Source organism: Oncorhynchus masou, chromosome 31, assembly GCF_036934945.1.
Source record: "Oncorhynchus masou masou isolate Uvic2021 chromosome 31, UVic_Omas_1.1, whole genome shotgun sequence".
NCBI lineage: Eukaryota > Metazoa > Chordata > Actinopteri > Salmoniformes > Salmonidae > Oncorhynchus > Oncorhynchus masou.
The window spans coordinates 68,414,359-68,432,540 of record NC_088242.1 but is presented as its reverse complement, the minus strand read 5'-3'; the positions used below and the strand labels follow the sequence as shown (position 1 = coordinate 68,432,540).

Genomic DNA, 18,182 nt, shown 5'->3' with positions numbered 1-18,182 from the left:
AGTACTTGTATAAGTGTGCCCTTTGGTCTCCATTGGGCTGTCGTTTATTGTTACAATGGCTTTCTTGCCATTGTGGATTGCGCAGATGATTATGGGTCTCGTCCTGTGGGTTAATCATTGTGCGCGTGTATTATTTATTCAAGGTACCCCTCGCTCTTTTGTTTTGGGTTTCTACCCTGTGTTTTGTTACTTGTTTGCTAGGTCTTCATCCCTGTTTGCTAGGTCTTCATTTACACGGCACGCCGTAATTTGGGCTTAATTTAAAAAACTATTACGCATTCTTGCGTCTGTCTCCTGATCCTTCATGCCAACGTGACATCCACCACCAAAACAACCGCTATGCAGGTGTTTGTTAGTGCAGATCTGATAGGGCTAGATTCTAAGTGTGCATAAAAAAACTGAGCTAATATGGCTTACTTGCTTGAAAAAAAATTGGTTTCTGCTGACAATTGAGATGTACAAACTGTCATAAGGGGATGACGAGCGGATAAGAGGCAATCTGTTATTTCGATTGAGACTTTAATGAGTGAACTAGGATGGACGTGGTCATATAACTATTTGTTTAGCACTTTTGAAATGTACAGTGACAGAATACAGAACATGGGCCGGTCTTACAGTATTTTCCCAAGTCAGAACCGTGGATAAATAAAGGGGGCATATAAGCATACAATGAAAGCTCTTACAATATTTGAAGATGACATTTCTCTAAAACAGGCTATAGGCTAAACAGCTTACTACACAACATACACCTAGTATTACTTTCTTAGCTACAGTATACATATATCCCTGGCATATTATATCATTTATGCAGCAGCATACAAGACATTTTTGGACTCACCTTTTTGTGCTTTGCCCACTTGAACAGGAAGGTGGCACGGCGGTCCTTCGTGGGAAAATTTTGTCATCAAACTTTATCGTTAAAGTCTGTCATTCTCAGGATTTATGGTGCTTTCAAGACAACTGGGAACACTTAAAAAAACAAGGTTACATCATGATGACATCAGTGATCTTCAGGTTGGAGCTCTAGAAAGAGGTGACTTGCAATTCCAAGTTGGATGACCATTCAAAACTTATTTTCCCAGTCGGAGCTCGATTTTCCAAGTTCCCAATTGTCTTGAATGCAAGTCAGATTTTCCAGTTACGAGTTTCCAGTTGTTTTGAGCACGGCAGAAGTCATGCTGGATTGACAGCATTGTCAATGTTGAATGTTAATTCTTTTAAGCTTGGAAAAGACACCCTTAAACCCAGATTTGGGACCACACACCCACTCCACTGAATAGCAGGCTAGCGATTGCTTTGCAATGCTTGCAGTTAGACACTGATTCCTTCCAAACAGCTCCTTGTTGAATTTGCGATTTCCAACTTGTTGTGTAATGTTTATGTCCAATGGCCGATGAGCACCGATACATTTTATCTATAATTTCTCTTCATTATTTATCTTCATATGACAGGGATTGAAAAGGATTTGCCAGTAGATTGTCGACTTCATTCATGTTGATGAATGCTAGCTTGCCATCAAAGCTACTGTATATATGTAATTTGACTCGATTTTATCTGTGGCCAATGACCTTGAGCCTTCTTGGATGGGCACTTCTAATGTAACTCTTTGGCAGCACCTAAGGGATTCGAATTCTTGAGCTCTACCCTTAGATTTTTCAAGGCGTAGTTTCCCCACGAGTGAAAGAACATTGAGCCAATCATGGCGCAACTAGAAAACATTACCAACCCCTACGTTCCCTATTTTCCGCTGGCTGCCCCACAACCACAGAATGCACTGAGCTAGGCTGAAAAACCTGCATTTGGAGATGCCTTACAAAATGTGGCTTTATTAATCAATGATCATTTTTGTTATTTTTTTAACCTTGTTTGCAAACTGATATGTGACATGTATTAATGCCAAAATAATGAGTGCCACTGCTTCATATGTTGTCACATATTGCTTCACATGGTTGTCACATGTTATCACATTAACTTCACATTAAATGAGATCTCACAAGATCACGTGCTCACATGATCACTTGCGAAATTAATGTGTTTATCCGTAAAGGAATAACTCTGTTAAAATGACTTCCTATGTCACCCTTATGACAGATGACATAACATCCGTTACCTAACAGACCTGTAATACCATGTCTACCCTACTACCCCCTCCCAGTTCTGTATTATGTCATCCTTGAGCTGTTCTTGTCTAATGATGTTCTGTATTATGTTTCATGTTTTGTGTGGACCCCAGGAAGAGTAGCTGCTGAATGGGGATCCTAGTAAAATACCAATACCAAATACCAAAGACCCTAATCCAGGATGTAGGACACTTCTTGTTTTAGACCTGAGAGAACACTCGGTAGGTGGAATTGAGCTCATCTCTGATATTGATAGATTATCTCAGCTGCTGAGGTTATTAGTAGTTAGGTCAAATGTGGTGCTACATTGGAACCTGCTGTTCATGGCACTCCAGAACTAGAGTGCCTAACCCTGGAGTAACCCTGATTGACTGATCAGTTTAAGGGTGTGATGTGATTGGTTGATGGGTCTGACCTGAAAGCTTCAATGAGTCTCTCCACCTTCTGGGCCTCTCCCTGGACTCTGATGTGAGACTGGAACTTCCTCAGAGCCTCATCCAACTCCATCCCAGAGAAGTCCATCTCATCCACCACACAGCTAGAGAGACAGAGGGGGAGGAGAGGTTAGTTGCGTATGTCTCGCTCATGTCACTGTTGACGTCATTGGTGTGTGTGTGTGTGTGTGTGTGTGTGTGTGTGTGTGTGTGTGTGTGTGTGTGTGTGTGTGTGTGTGTGTGTGTGTGTGTGTGTGTGTGTGTGTGTGTGTGTGTGTGTGTGTGTGTGTGTGTGTGTGTGTGTGTGTGTGTGTGTGTGTGTGTGTGTACGAGGGTGAGTGTACAACTGCTCTTGGTGTTTTTTTTCATCCTTTTTTAGTCATAGCTTCATTACAGAACCACTGACCTGGAACACATATACACACACACACACACACACAAATATGCTTACACACTTGACAAATGCAAATATACAGTACATATTCCGTCCAATGGATAAGGGCAAAGAAAGCTGTGTGAGACAGAGAGAGAGATAGAGGGGGAGTAGAGAGAAAAGAAGAGAGAGAAGGGCGAGAGATGTAGAGAAAAACATTGTGCTGAGTGCTGTGACCTATTTTTTCTCAAAGCAAAACACACTCTCTCCTGGCTCTCTCTCTCTCTGCAGTATGAGAGCATGCATCCATGTGTGTGTGTGTGCGCATTTACAGTGGGGTCTGGAATGATTGGATCCCTTGATAAAGATCAGCAAAAAGACTGTATAAAATAAATCATACAAATACTATGCTATACTATATTGTATGCTCAAACTACATATATTGTACTAAAGCAATAACCCCAAGCACACAACAAAATGGCCGTGCACACCAGCAGTGGGTTTGGCCTTCGAAAGAACAATGCATATGCAGAAAATACCTCATCCCTACTGTAAAATCTGGTGATTTTAAGTTTAGCATACAATATTTTTGGAGCATACAATCAGTGGTGTAAAATACTTAAGTAAAATTACTTCAAAGTACTACAGTCGTGGCCAAAAGTTTTGAGAGTGACACAAATATTAATTTCCACAAAGTTTGCTGCTTCAGTGACTTTAGATATTTTTGTCAGATGTTACAATGGAATACTGAAGTATAATTACAAGCATTTCATAAGTGTCAAATGAAGTTGATGCAAAGAGTCAATATTTGCAGTGTTGACCTTTCTTTTTCCAGACTCCTGCAATCCGCCCTGGCATGCTGTCAATTAACTTCTGGGCCACATCCTGACTGATGGCAGCCCATTCTTGCATAATCAATGCTTGGAGTTTGTCAGAATGTGGGGTTTTGGTTGTCCACCCTCCTCTTGAGGATGGACCACAAGTTCTCAATGGGATTAAGGTCTGGGGAGTTTCCTGGCCATGGAACCAAAATATCAATGTTTTGATCCCCGAGCCACTTAGTTATCACTTTTGCCTTATGGCAAGGTGCTCCATCATGCTGGAAAAGGCATTGTTCGTCACCAAACTGTTCCTGGATGGTTGGGAGAAGTTGCTCTCGGAGGATGTGTTGGTACCATTCTTTATTCATGGCTGTGTTCTTAGGCAAAATTGTGAGTGAGCCCACTCCCTTGGCTGAGAAGCAACCCCACACATGAATGGTCTCAGGATGCTTTACTGTTGGCATGACACAGGACTGATGGTAGCGCTCACCTTGTCTTCTCCGGACACGCTTTTTTTCCGTATGCCCCAAACAATCGGAAAGGGGATTCATCAGAGAAAATTACTTTACCCCAGTCCTCAGCAGTCCAATCCCTGTACCTTTTGCAGAATATCAGTCTGTCCCTGATGTTTTTCCTGGAGAGAAGTGGCTTCTTTGCTACCCTTCTTGACACCAGGCCATCCTTCAAAAGTCTTCGCCTCACTGTGCGTGCAGATGAACTCACACCTGCCTGCTGCCATTCCTTAGGAAGTTCTGTACTGGTGGTGCCCCGATCCCGCAGCTGAATCAACTTAAGGAGACGGTCCTGGAGCTTGCTGGACTTTCTTGGGTGCCCTGAAGCCTTTTTCACAACAATTGAACTGCTCTCCTTGAAGTTCTTGATGATCCGATACATTTTTGATGTAGGTGCAATCTTACTGGCAGCAACATCCTTGCCTGTGAAGCCCTTTTTGTGCAAAGCAATGATGACGGCACGTGTTTCCTTGCAATTAACCATGATTGACAGAGGAAAAACAGTGATTCTAAACACCAACCTCCTTTTGAAGCTTCCAGTCTGTTATTCTAACTCAATCAGCATGACAGAGTGATCTCCAGCCTTGTCCTCGTCAACACTCACACCTGTGTTAACGAGAGCATCACTGACATGATGTCAGCTGGTCCTTTTGTGGCAGGGCTGAAATGCAGTGGAAATGTCTTTTGGGGATTCAGTTCATTTGCATGGCAAAGAGGAACTTTGCAATTATTTGCATTTCATCTGATCACTCTTCATAACGTTCTGGAGTATATGCAAATTGCCATCATACAAACTGAGGCAGCAGACTTTGTGAAAATTAATATTTGTGTCATTCTCAAAACATTTGGCCACGACTGAAGTTAAGTCGTTTTTCAGGGTATCTGTAATTTTGACTACTTTTACTTCACTACATTCCAAAAGAAAATAATGTACTTTTTACTCCATACATTTTCCCTGACACCCAAAAGTATTCTTTACATTTTGAATTCTTAACAGGACAGGAAAATGGTCAAATTTACGCTCTTATCAAGAGAACCTCCCTGGTCAACCCTTGTGCCTCTGTTCTGGCGGACTCATAGCACACATGCTTTGTTTGTTAATTATGTCTGAGTGTTGGAGTGTGCCCCTGGCTATCCATAAATAAATAAATAAAACAAGAAAATGGCGCTGTCTGGTTTGCTTAATATAACGAATTTTAAATGATTCATACTTTTACTTTTGATACTTAAGTATATTTAAAATCAAATACTTTTAGACTTTTATTCAGAATTTTACTGGGTGACTTTCAATTTTAACTTTTTCATTTTCTATTAAGTTATCTTTACTTATACTCAAGTATGACGATTGGGTACTTTTTCCACCACAGCATACAATATACAGTAGCTAAGTATTTGTACAGTCTTTTATGCTCATCTTTATTAAGGGATCCAATCATTCCGGACCCTACTGTATGTGTAAAACATATTGTATATGCCGTATACATGCATTCAAGTGTGTATGTGTGGTTGTCTGTGCATGTGTGTGTGCTATATTTTGTGTGGACTCACTCCAGGACATCTCTGTTGAAGAGTAGCTTACTGTTCCCCAGGAACTCTCCAATCATCTGTCGGCTCAGGCCCTTCCTCTGTAGCAGGAAGTGGGCCACGCCCATGGGTGTGTCTGGGACAAAACCACGGGTGATCAGGAAGTGGATGCCTCGCTCTGGGTTCCTACAGCAGAGATAGACAGCACAATATCGGTGTATGCATGTGTGTGTGGGTGGATGTGGATAGGACCGTAAAGTAACAGGCAACTCTATCAGTGAAGCACTTTAGCTAATTTACATTAACTACAGGCTGCAGGCCAACAGTATGTACCACTATATATAGAGAACACCTCTCTCTCTCTCCCTTTTCCCTCTACTCCTCTCTAGACCAGATACCTGTTCTGTGAATAATTCTGTGAGTAGCTAAAGGACAATTCGACCCTGTGTGTGCCTCATAAATTCCAATTCAATTATTGAATTTCAATTGAAGTAGTAAACAGGATGCAGAATTGCAATTTTTATTTTAATTAAAGGAAATAGAATTGAATTCAGTGAAAAGAAATACAATGCAAATGCCTCTGCTATTTTAGGTATAGTCTATACAAATATGCATCTTGTACATAAAACATCAAACATGTCGTTATATACATGCATATAAAATATTGTTGAAGCAATTGATTTTCAGGACTAACTCTTAAAAGGAATGATCAAGGAAAACAAACCCACTGGGCACAGACGTCAATTCAACGTCTACTCCACGTTGGTTCAACGTAATTTCATTTAAATGACATGGAAACAACGTTGATTCAACCATATTTCATTAATCCCTTACATTTGTTTTAATATGGGGGAAATACTACTTTTCCCAGAATGCATTAATTTGACCATCAAGTTGACCCTTAAAAAAACAAGCCAAACAAATTAAGTGGTTGGTTGAATATAATTGGCTATTCTAAGCACTAAGGTTAAAGAGTACATGAACAAGAGTACATTGTTTCCAGAGAATTACATATTCTTTGGTATCTGGAAGTTTGACCTTTCAGATTAAATGAAACTCTCATGTTCTATGACTGAAAGGAATTTCTTTGAATTGTACTGAATTAAATTCTACTTCCTGTCACTCAAATTCAAATTCTACATCCTGTGGGTTGTGGCCAATTCAATTAAAATTTCAAATCATGAGTTGAATGGGAGTCAATTCCAAAATTCGTAATTGAGCACAACCCTGGTATTAGGTATATAAAGTATTTGCGTATTTGTATTTGCGTGCATATGTGTGTGTGTGTGTGTGTGCACTCACACGTTGAAGAGGTTGAGTCCAATGCGATAGAGTCGTTTGCGATGCGTATCAGTGGAGAGTGTGGGGGATCGGCAGGAGGTAGGGTCCTGGCAGCGGTCTCTCGGCAGAGAGAGGACCAGGGCCTGGAGAGCCTCAGAGGTGGGGTCCCTGGTTGACTGGGACCCTGGCTGGGACTGGGGGTGATGAGCCTTGGGGTATGTGGAGTACTGGGGGTACTGGGAATAGGAGGACTGAGTGGTATACTGGTTAGACTGGGCTGAGGTAGAGGTGGAGGTGGAACTGAGTCTCTCTGAGCCACTCTGCCTCCCCATCTCTCCCCCCTGCCCTGTCACAGTTGACCCCCTTCTCGACCCTCCTCCCTCCAACAACTCACTGGGAGGGGGGGCAGGAAACTCCGCCTCACCCCTTAGCTGGGAGGTTGTTGATTGAGTCCTCACCCCTCCTCCCCTCTCTCCCCCATCCACTGAGACTTGCCTGCTCCCTCCCGCTCCTGCCCCTGTGTTGCCGTGGGTAGCAGTGGTTGTGGAGGTGGTAGTCGTGGAGACAGTGTAGTTGTTGGTGTCGATGTGAACGGTGACGTCTCTGAAGGCCATGAGCAGGGAGCTGGCACTGCGAGGCATGCAGGCACTCTGTGCAGCCATCCGAAACGCCCCGGGGTCCATCAGCAGCCCCCCTGTCCCCCCCTCAACCCCCTCCGACAGGCTCCACCCACGCAGGGCCTCGTCTATCGAATGGGCCAGTGAGCGTACCTGGAATAAGAATCATAATACGAGTCATTGGAACACCTGTAAGTTTTATGATGCTACGCTAGGCTTACTGTTTACTGATGCTAGACTATGCTAGGCTAAAGTGCTACATATAAAGCCCACCTGCTCTGAGAAGCAGTCCTCCAGCTGTGTGAGCGAGGGCCCGGGGCCCGTGGCGGGGGAGGGGGGCAGGGAGGTGGAGCGTGAAGGGGGTGGTGGGGGTGTTTTGGGGTGCAGGGGGTCTCCCGGTCTCTAACAGGAAGCTGTGTCGCTGGGTGGATTTTTGGTTCCGGCTGGGGTTGGGCCGGCGCAGGGAGATGCGGCGTGGCAACTTGCTCTCTGACAGAGAGTTACGGATCTTCTGGAAGTTCTTACTGAGCTGGTACTGACGGAACGCCATCTGAATACAACATGCAGCACGCCGCGACACCAGGTGGCCACCGTACCTCTGTTCCAACTCCTCTATCTACAAACAGAGAGGGCGAGAGAGGAAAGAGAAGAACATAGAAAAATATTGTTAGTAAGGTTTTGGGGGGAGGGATATTGTAGTCACAGAGCAATTCTACAAGCCTCCATTTGTTAAACTGGATATTTCTCCAAAATAAAAGGATAGCAGGACAAGCTCTCCTCTCCTAAAACAGTACAACAGACTCCAATCCCTCTCCATCACAGACACCAATCACTACATCACTGTGTTTCAGGGAAACAGAAGTAAAAAAGAAAGCTATTTTATTAAGACGTTCTTCTGTTTCACATACAGATGTAGGATCTTAATTTGATCACCCTGTTGCAGAACAACCTTCCTGCAATGCAGGAGATTTAGAAGGTTTTAAAAGGCTTTTTAAGTTTGCCATTTCCACTTAAAAAGTTCAGACTAGATTTTCCCGTACGAAAAATGGATCCACCCCTACAAAAATGCCCAATAATTACAATCCACATAATACTTCAAATTTCCTGTGGCTACAGGAGTATTTTCCAGCTGTAGCAAACTGGCACAAATTAAGATCCAACATCTCAATTCAGCAAGCAATCCCCTTTTACATCCTCTGAGACTCAGAGAGAGGGGGAGTGGGAAGGAGATGCAGAGAAGGGGGGAGAGAGAGAAAGAAACACACACAGGCACTAGCAAGGTCCGTTTCTGCCGGCCTGTATCCCGCTGCACACACACCTGTTTGGTCTTGTTCTCCAGGGCAAGTTCGTAGTCGCTGGGTCCTTCTCTCCGAGCCACGCCCTCCGACCCCTCTTTTTCCTGTCCGCTGGAGGAATTCCCGCCCTCCAGACTCAGCAGCTGCCCATCACTATGGAAACAACAACACTCACCTTCAACCCCTGGGAAAACGTGTGTATGTACACTACCGTTCAAAAGTTTGGGGTCACTGCATTTCGCTACACTCGCATTAACATCTGCTAACCATGTGTATGTGACAAATACAATTTGATTTGAGGAGTGATGGTTGCTGATAATGGGCCTCTGTACGCCTATGTAGATATTCCATTAAAAAATCTGCCGTTTCCAGCTACAATAGTCATTTACAACATAAACAATGTCTACACTATATTTCTGATCAATTTGATGTTATTTTAATGGACCAAAAAAATAGCTTTTCTTTCAAAAACAATGACATTTCTAAGTGACCCCAAACTTTTGAACGTATGTATGTATGTGTGTGTCCTTTACTTATCTTTCTTAGTCTTTCAGTTGTTATATAAGCCAGCTCTAACACCGCAGCTACTGTATAAAAGCAGACTGCTCATGCTTAAATAATGACTACATCAATAATGTTCTTCTCTGGTTCTGCTATTCAGCCTGACACACTGTGTGTGTGTGTGTGTGTGTGTGTGTGTGTGTGTGTGTGTGTGTGTGTGTGTGTGTGTGTGTGTGTGTGTGTGTGTGTGTGTGTGTGTGTGTGTGTGTGTGTGTGTGTGTGTGTGTTTGGCGCATGCTGGAGGCTGCATTTTATTAAGACTCTATTAAAAACACCATCATGCCTCAGCACTGCATCAGAATACAACAAAGTACATTCAAATGTATTTAAGGCTTTAACAGACAAGTAGATATGGACAGTAATGGCTATTTAATAGTACTCCTGCTTCACACACACACACACTGGTTTTTCCGCCTACTCCTCTGTCACAGTGAAAGAGAAATTAACATCTGTCATCTCACATCACTCAAGAGCCGCACAGAGACCTACAGCCAGAGGACACACAAACACACCTGCACATACACAAACAGACACGCACAATTCTATCTAAAATACGATGGAGCAATGACCCCAATCTTATTTTAGATAGATAATATGCAACGGTATTGTAGTAGGCCGTCTCGAGTCCGGTCTTGAGACCACATATTTAGTGTCTCGGTCTTGTCTCGGTGTCGGGTATATTTTTACTCGGCCTTGACTCAGTCTCGGACAATGAGGACTCGTAATTTCTTCCTGAGACTAGCCGAGACCATAACTATCAGCTCACAATCAGTCAGAGCATAAAGCCAACAAGCTCTCACAGTCTCACTGCATAAATAAAAGTTAATACACATTCCCCAAATGTCAAATTTTGATGTTCCTCCTGCTGCTCTGTATCGTTCCTCCGGCTGTTCTGTATAGTTCCTCCTGCTTCTCTACATCGTTCCTCCTGCTTCTCTATACCGTTCCTCCTGATTCTCTATATCGTTCCTCCTGCTTCTCAATATCGTTCCTTCTGCTGCTTGTATCATTCCTGCTGCTCTGTATAGTTCCTCCTGCTTCTCTACATCGTTCCTCCTGCTTCTCTATATTGTTCCTCCTGATTCTCTATATCGTTCCTCCTGCTTCTCAATATCGTCCCATCTGCTGCTCGATATCGTTCCTCCTGCTGCTTTGTATCGTTCCTGCTGCTCTGTATCGTTCCTCCTGCTTCTCTATATCGTTCCTCCTGCTGCACTGTATCGTTCCTCCTGCTGCACTGTATCGTTCCTCCTGCTGCTCTGTATCGTTCCTCCTGCTGCTCTGTATCGTTCCTCCTGCTGCTCTGTATCGTTCCTCCTGCTACTCTGTATCGTTTCTCCTGCTGCACTGTATCGTTCCTCCTGCTGCACTGTATCGTTCCTCCTGCTGCACTGTATCGTTCCTCCTGCTGCACTGTATCGTTCCTCCTGCTGCACTGTATCGTTCCTCCTGCTGCACTGTATCGTTCCTCCTGCTTCTCTGTATCGTTCCTCCTGCTTCTCTGTATCGTTCCTCCTGCTGCTCTGTATCGTTCCTCCTGCTGCACTGTATCGTTCCTCCTGCTGCACTGTATCGTTCCTCCTGCTGCACTGTATCGTTCCTCCTGCTGCTCTGTATCGTTCCTCCTGCTTCTCTGTATCGTTCCTCCTGCTTCTCTGTATCGTTCCTCCTGCTGCTCTGTATCGTTCCTCCTGCTTCTCTGTATCGTTCCTCCTGCTGCACTGTATTGTTCCATTTATCTAAACATCAAATTTCGAAGTTAAGGGTTAAGTTTATGCACTCGTTCCGAATGGTTAAGGTAATGGTTAAGGTTTGGGATAGGGTTAAAACATTAAGGTTAGGCACTCATCAACACCCTATCAAAACCCAAGTCTACTTGATGGTAATAGCGATCACTGTTACCCTTAGTGGCTGGTTTTGAAGACATTTCCCAACCTCCTCAGGACATGGATAAACGTCCAATTTCGACGTCAATCTTGAACGATCTCCCTGCATTAAACCACTTTGCCAGGGCAAATATCCACACTCATTTCATGACACATTTATTTATTATCGCCTTGACTCAGTCTTGGACCTCTCGCCCCACTTGCAGTCTCGGTCTTAACTCGGTATCCCCCCTCCCCCCGGTTTTGGTCTTGACTTCTCTACTCCCAGTTCATAGACATAAAATGTAATGACAACATTGCTCTGCTCCCTCCAACCCCTTCAGGGCTAGAGAGGTTGAATCAATCACTGGCAGCACTTTCACTACTTCGCAACACAGACAGAGAATGAGTCTGATGGCATTTGTGTAGTGTGTGGACATGGCTTGAGCAGCACACACAGACACATACAGACAAACTAAAGGGAGTTCCACAGGGGCACAATCACAGAGCCATTAGATAGCCCCTCTGAGAGAATCAGTAATGGCACTGCAGGGTAGACTGGAGAGAGGGAAGATGAAATGAGAAAGAAAGAAAAAAAAAAAGAGAGAGAGAGAGAGAGAGAGAGAGAGAGAGAGAGAGAGAGAGAGAGAGAGAGAAAAGAAAGGTGGGCAGAAGAAAAAGAAGAAGAACAGCTAATAGACTGAGAAAGTCACAGAGGAAGAGGCAGAGAAAAAGAGATCGCGATGGAGTGATTTCAGAGTTCAGATTTCAACCTTACCTGGAGGAGCCAGTGGGAGCTGCCTCTGGGGCAGGACAGCAGAACTGATGTAGTATTGTCTGACTTCTGTAGAGGAAGAGAGGGGGAGGAGATGGGGCAGAGGAGATGGGAGTGTGGTGAGAAGGGGAGAGGTGGGTGGGACAACAGGGGGCAAAGAGTTGGATAGAGTTATTTTACTCTTATGGTATTAGAGCAGAGTTTAATCAGAACCAAACTCTCAACACACACAAACCTTATTATCTACATGAAAATAATTGAGACATCAGACATATCTGTTGTTTTAGTAAGATTTAACAAGTACAGATGGTTACTCAGATGGCTACTCTCTCTCTCTTTATCTCTCTCGCTCCCTCTTACACACACACACACACAAACACACACTCATTCATATGCACACATGTGCAGTGACAAGTAACAAAACACTGATACACTGATAGACCAGGACAGTCACACAATAAACAATTATACGATATACAGTACAAACAATACAACTAAAAATTATATTTTTTATTTTTAAGTATCACATGCTTCGTAGACGACAGGTGTAGAACAACAGTGAAATGCTTACTTAAGGGTCCTTTTCCAACAATGCAGACTAGGGGTCACGATTAGGTTTAGAGTTAGGAGTTAAGGTTAGGTATAGTTTTAGGCTTAGGGTTAGGGTTAGGGATTTGGGGTTAAGTTTAGGCTAAGGGTTAAGGTTAGGGTGTGTGTGTGTGCATATGTAGTGTGTGTGTGTGTGTGTGTGTGTGTGTGTGTGTGTGTGTGTGTGTGTGTGTGTGTGTGTTGGGGTGTTGGTGTAAGTATGTGTGAATGTTAGGGTAAAGCCCAGTGTGTGTGCAAAGAGTCCGTACAAGAGAGGTACAGGGTCCTGTTGGTTCCAGACTTGGTGCATTTTGGTAACGCTTGCCGTATGTTATCATGAGAGAACAGTCTGTGGTTTGGGTGGCAAGAGTCTGTTGGGCCTTCCTCTGAAACCGCCTGGTATAGAGTTCCTGGATGGCAGGGAGCTCGGGACCAGTGATGTACTGGACCATACCCACTACCTTTTGTAGCACCTTGCGGTCGGAGGCCAACCAATTGCCATACTAAGTGGTGATGGAGCCAGTCAAGATGCTCTCGCTGGTGCAGCTGTATAACTTTTTGAGGATCTGAGGGGGAAGAGGCGTTGTCATGACGTGTTAGAGTGTGTCTGTGTGTGTGCTTGTTTGTGTGTGGCTCCACAGTTCATGGAACAGAGGGGGGAAAAAAACTAAAAATAATAATAAAATAAAGAAAGTGGGTACAAAACTCGTCGCACACCAAAACATACAAAGCACCAATACATACAACGAACAATCACCGACAAGGACAAGAGGGTTAAATACACAACATGTAATTGATTGGATTGGAACCAGGTGTGATATATGACAAGACAAAACCAATAGAAAATGGATCGGTGATGGCTAGAAGATCGGTGACGTCGACCGCCGAACACCGCTCGAACAAGGAGAGGGGCCGACTTCAGTGGAAGTCATGACAGCCTCACTGAGGTGACGGTCTGCTCCAACTTTCTGGCGCAGCACAACGCGCTGAAGGTGGACATGGGCGGTGTCCCATGTCTCCTCCATGCGCTGGAACCTGTCATCCACCGCAGGAGCCTCGGTCTGACTCTGATGCCAAGGAGCCAGGACCGGCTGATACCCCAAAACACACTGGAAGGGAGAGAGGTTAGTTGAGGTGTGGCGGTGTGAGTTTTGGGCCATCTCTGCCCAGGGCACGGATGCTGCCCACTCTCCCGACCGGTCCTGGCAATAAGACCTCAGAAACCTACCCACATACTGGTTAACTCTCTCCACCTGCCCGTTACTCTTGGGGTGAAAACCTGAGGTAATGCTGACCAAGACCCCCAGACGTTCCATGAACGCCCTCCAGACCCTCGACGTGAACTGGGGACCCCGATCAGACACTATATCCTCAGGCACCCTGTAGTGCCAGAAGACGTGAGTAAACAGGGCCTTCGCAATTTATAGGGCTATAGGGAGACCGGTCAAAGGGAGGAGACGACAGGACTTAGAAAAATGATCCACTACGACCAGGATAGTGGTGTTACCCTGTGAAGCTGGACACTGGGGGGGAGCGGGCTCTGCACGTGACGCCCACTCAATGTCCGCTCAATGTCAGTCCAGATGAGAAAAGGGTGTTTAGCCCCCGCAAGCCAATGTCGCCACGCCTTCAAGGCCTTGACGACAGCCAACAACTCCTGGTCCCCCACGTCATAGTTTCGCTCCGCCAGGCTGAGCTTCTTCGAGAAGTAGGCACAAGGGCGGAGCTTCGCTGGTGTTCCCGAGCATTGAGAGAGCACAGCTCCTATCCCAGCCTCAGACGCGTCCACCTCCACTATGAACGCCAAAGAGGGATCCGGATGGGCCAGTACGGGAGCCGAGGTAAACAAACCCCTCAGGTGACTGTCCGGCTCAGCTGTCCACTGCAATTGCACCGGACCCCCCTTCAGCAGTGAAGTAATGGGAGCAACTACCTGACGAAAACCCTGGATAAACCTCCGGTAGTAGTTGGCAAACCCTATGAATTGCTGCACCTCCTTTACCGTGGTAGGAGTCTGACAATTACGCACGACTGCAATGCAGTCACACTCCATCTCCACCCCTGATGTGGAAATGCGATACCCTAGAAAGGAGACGGACTGTTGGAAGAACAGGCATTTCTCAGACTTGACGTACAGGTCATGCTCCAACAGGCAACCAAGCACTCTGCGCACCAGGAATACATGTTCGGCGCATGTAGCGGAGTATATCAGAATGTACCCCTGACGCAGGGATTCGGAGACATATTTTTCCTTAGCCTCCGTCTCCACCTGTGAGAGGGGATACACGTGACTCCTGGGAAGTGCAGCGTCTACCAGGAGATCTATCGCACAATTGCCCCGTCGATGAGGTGGTAATTGAGTCGCCTTTTTAGAGAAGGCGACAGCCAAATCGGCATATTCAGGGGGAATGCGCACGGTGGATACCTGGTCTGGACTTTCCACCGTAGTAGCACAACCCGGAAACCCCTAAACACCTACCTGAGCACTCTCGCAACCACTCCGTGATAGCCCTCTGTGGCCAAGAAACAGCAGGGTTGTGACAAGCTAACCAGGGTAGGCCCAGCACCACGGGAAACGCAGGAGAGTCAGTAAGGAAAAGACTAATTCTTTCCATGTGACCCCCCTGCGTCACCATGCCCAAAGGAGCGGTGACCTCCCTAATCAACCCTGACCCTAAAGGTCGACTATCTAAGGCATGAACGGGGAAAGGCACATCCACGGGAAAAATGGGGATCCCCAAAACTATGGGCTAAAGCTTTATCAATGAAATTCCCAGCCGCGCCTGAATAGACGAGCGCCTGGTCCACCAGCTGGCTCCCAACGGACGTCCTCGCGTAGACTGCAGCGGTAATGATCGATCAGGGCCCTGTTGTTCCAACCCGTGCCGGCAGCCAGGGTCCTAAACTCCAGGGCAAAAACATGGGTGTTCTTTGTCTCCTGCCTCAGATGGTAGAGGTGCTCACCAGCCGCTCTACCCTCGGGTGGGTGGTCAAAGACTGGGTGGACTCCTCAAACTGGTCCAACGCCGCATCTCCTTCTCTTCATACGGTGTTGGCCCACTCCAGGGCTTTGAGGCTCGAGATGAGGGTGGACACCCTCTCATGGTCCGATGGAACTGGATGGACCGTGGCCAGATAGAGGTTTAATTGAAGGAGGAAACCCTGGCAGTTGGCAGCACTCCCGTCGTACTCCTGTGGTAAGGAGAGACGGATCCCACTGGGTTCAGGCGGGAAAGGGGCGCTCAGGGGAGACCCGGGTTGTTCTGGTGGAGGTGCTGGAAGAACTCCTTGTCTCTCCCAGAAGTCCATTGTCTGGACTACGCGGTCCATGGCGGCACCAAGATGGTAAAGTATTACTGCATGCTCCTGGACGCGCTCCTCTACCTCTATGGCTGGGGTACCTTCTCCTGCTGACTCCATAGAAGGGTCAGTGATTTTGTAATGGGGTGCGTGCTGGTGGCAGGGAAGTCAGGCGCAGGAGAAGGAACTTGGTATAAACAGAGTATTTTAATAAATGCTCACAAACTCTGAAAACCAACATATATAAAATAAAGAAAGTAGGTACAAATCCCATCGCACACCATAACATACAAAGCACCAATACATACAACGAAAAATCACCAACAAGGTGCAGTTAAGGACAATGTGTGCTGCTGTGTTTTGAGCCAGCTGCAGCTTTGCTGCACTTGACCATATTACAGTAATCAAGATGGGACAAGACCAGAACCTGAACAACTAGTACAGGTGATTTTTGTGTCAAAAACACAGATCATCTTTTTAGAACAGACATACCCCCTGCCCATCTTCACAACAACTCTGTCAAAATGACTTGACCAAGATAATTTATCATCCAATGTTATACATAGGAGTTTAGCTTCCTCGACTTCCTCAATGGTCACATAATTTATACATAACTCCAGTTGAGGTGTAGGTCTTAGAGAAAGTTTTGAACCAAATACAATGTTTTTAGTTTGATGTATTTAAGACCAGTTTATTATTATTCACCCGTTTGTGATACTGAATATAACTCCTTATTTAGAGTGAGCTCGCTGGCTTTGGGTACTGACATGTAGAGTGGGGAATCATCCGCATACAAAGTCATTCTAGCTTTTATAAGACCAGTGGCAAATCATGTTTGTTGTCATGCCAAATATTGTCAAAACAACATCAAGGTAGGAACTCCGTTACAGGAAGAATTCAAACCCAGCTGGTTCAAAACGCTCATAGGACCAACCCAGAGCTTTATCTCAGGTAACAGTGGAGTACTCTTCCTGTCTGTGTTGGCCATAGCAAGGTCACCTCTCTGTCTGTACAACACACACAAATGCTGTAACATCTCTAACACAGAGAGCAGGTTAATATTTTAACACTACACATCTCCCTCTTCTCTCTCTCCTTCTCTCTGCTCTCTCACTCAGTCTCTCTCTCCCCTAGCCCTAGCCTAGACACTCTAACATGTTATAAATTATCCAGGAGCGGGGGTCAGTGCAGACAGTTACTCTCTCTCTTTCCCCCTCTCATCTCTATTTCTCTCTCTGTCCTGAGAGTAACTGATTATAGTTTGCTCTAAGGGCTAAGCGGGCCAGATACATCTGGACCAGCTGGAAGGAGGCGGGGGGAGAAATAAGCAGACCCACGTACCCACACACACACACACACCCTATTTTAGTGTGTACTGTATGTTATATAGTGTGCCGATTCTACGTCAACTTCCACGTCATCCCCCCACATTTGCAGTTTGTGCACTGTGTAATGTGAGAGTATTGTCAATCATATGGAGAGACGTAGCGGTTGAAGGGAGAGAAAATGAGAGAAGGAGTAGGAGAGAGCTCTGAACACTAACCCCTAGACATGGTTGTCATCATCGGGGGGAAACGGTTGTAAAATGTATTTTAAAACTACCCCCGATTTGAACCCAATCTTAACCTCAAATTAAGACTTAAAAGCTAATATTCTTGTTCTTGAATATTCACGGTATAGCAAATGTTGATAGAACAAAAATAGGTTGATGCTGGATAATGAACAATCACAAAAAAGCCTTTGTGCAAAAAACTTCCAGAAATAATGAATGTAGTGGAAACATTTTAAAGCCTTTATTTTCTATGGTTTATGTATTGCAAGAATAAAAATGTTTGACTTAACCTCATTGGATATTTTCTACTGTAGTTCCTGTATATCCCGTGTGCCATTTCCTCAATGCTTCCAAAGTCTAAATATCAGTAACAGTCCACAGGTCCAACAGCCTCATGGAACCCTGGTTCTTCCTCACAGTTAAACATCATCAATCTCCCCTCCTCTCTTCCCTCTTTATCTCTTCTACTCTATTCTTGTCCTCAGTGGGAGAGGAGTCCCAGAGAGCATAATCAGCAGTCATGTTGGGATTTCACTCATAATCAAATCACACACACACACACAC

At 45.2% G+C, this 18,182-nt stretch overlaps 1 protein-coding gene across 1 annotated transcript in view; it reads right to left on the bottom strand.

Moving 5' to 3' along the window:
- Positions 1 to 18,182, bottom strand: part of LOC135524323 (IQ motif and SEC7 domain-containing protein 3-like) — a 51,646-nt gene that overhangs the window by 24,720 nt on the left and 8,744 nt on the right. Inside the window, 7 exon segments of the mRNA XM_064951779.1 lie at positions 2,536 to 2,658; positions 5,809 to 5,970; positions 7,087 to 7,835; positions 7,956 to 8,073; positions 8,075 to 8,298; positions 9,001 to 9,130; positions 12,182 to 12,247. Coding sequence (XP_064807851.1) covers positions 2,536 to 2,658; positions 5,809 to 5,970; positions 7,087 to 7,835; positions 7,956 to 8,073; positions 8,075 to 8,298; positions 9,001 to 9,130; positions 12,182 to 12,247 — 1,572 coding nt within the window.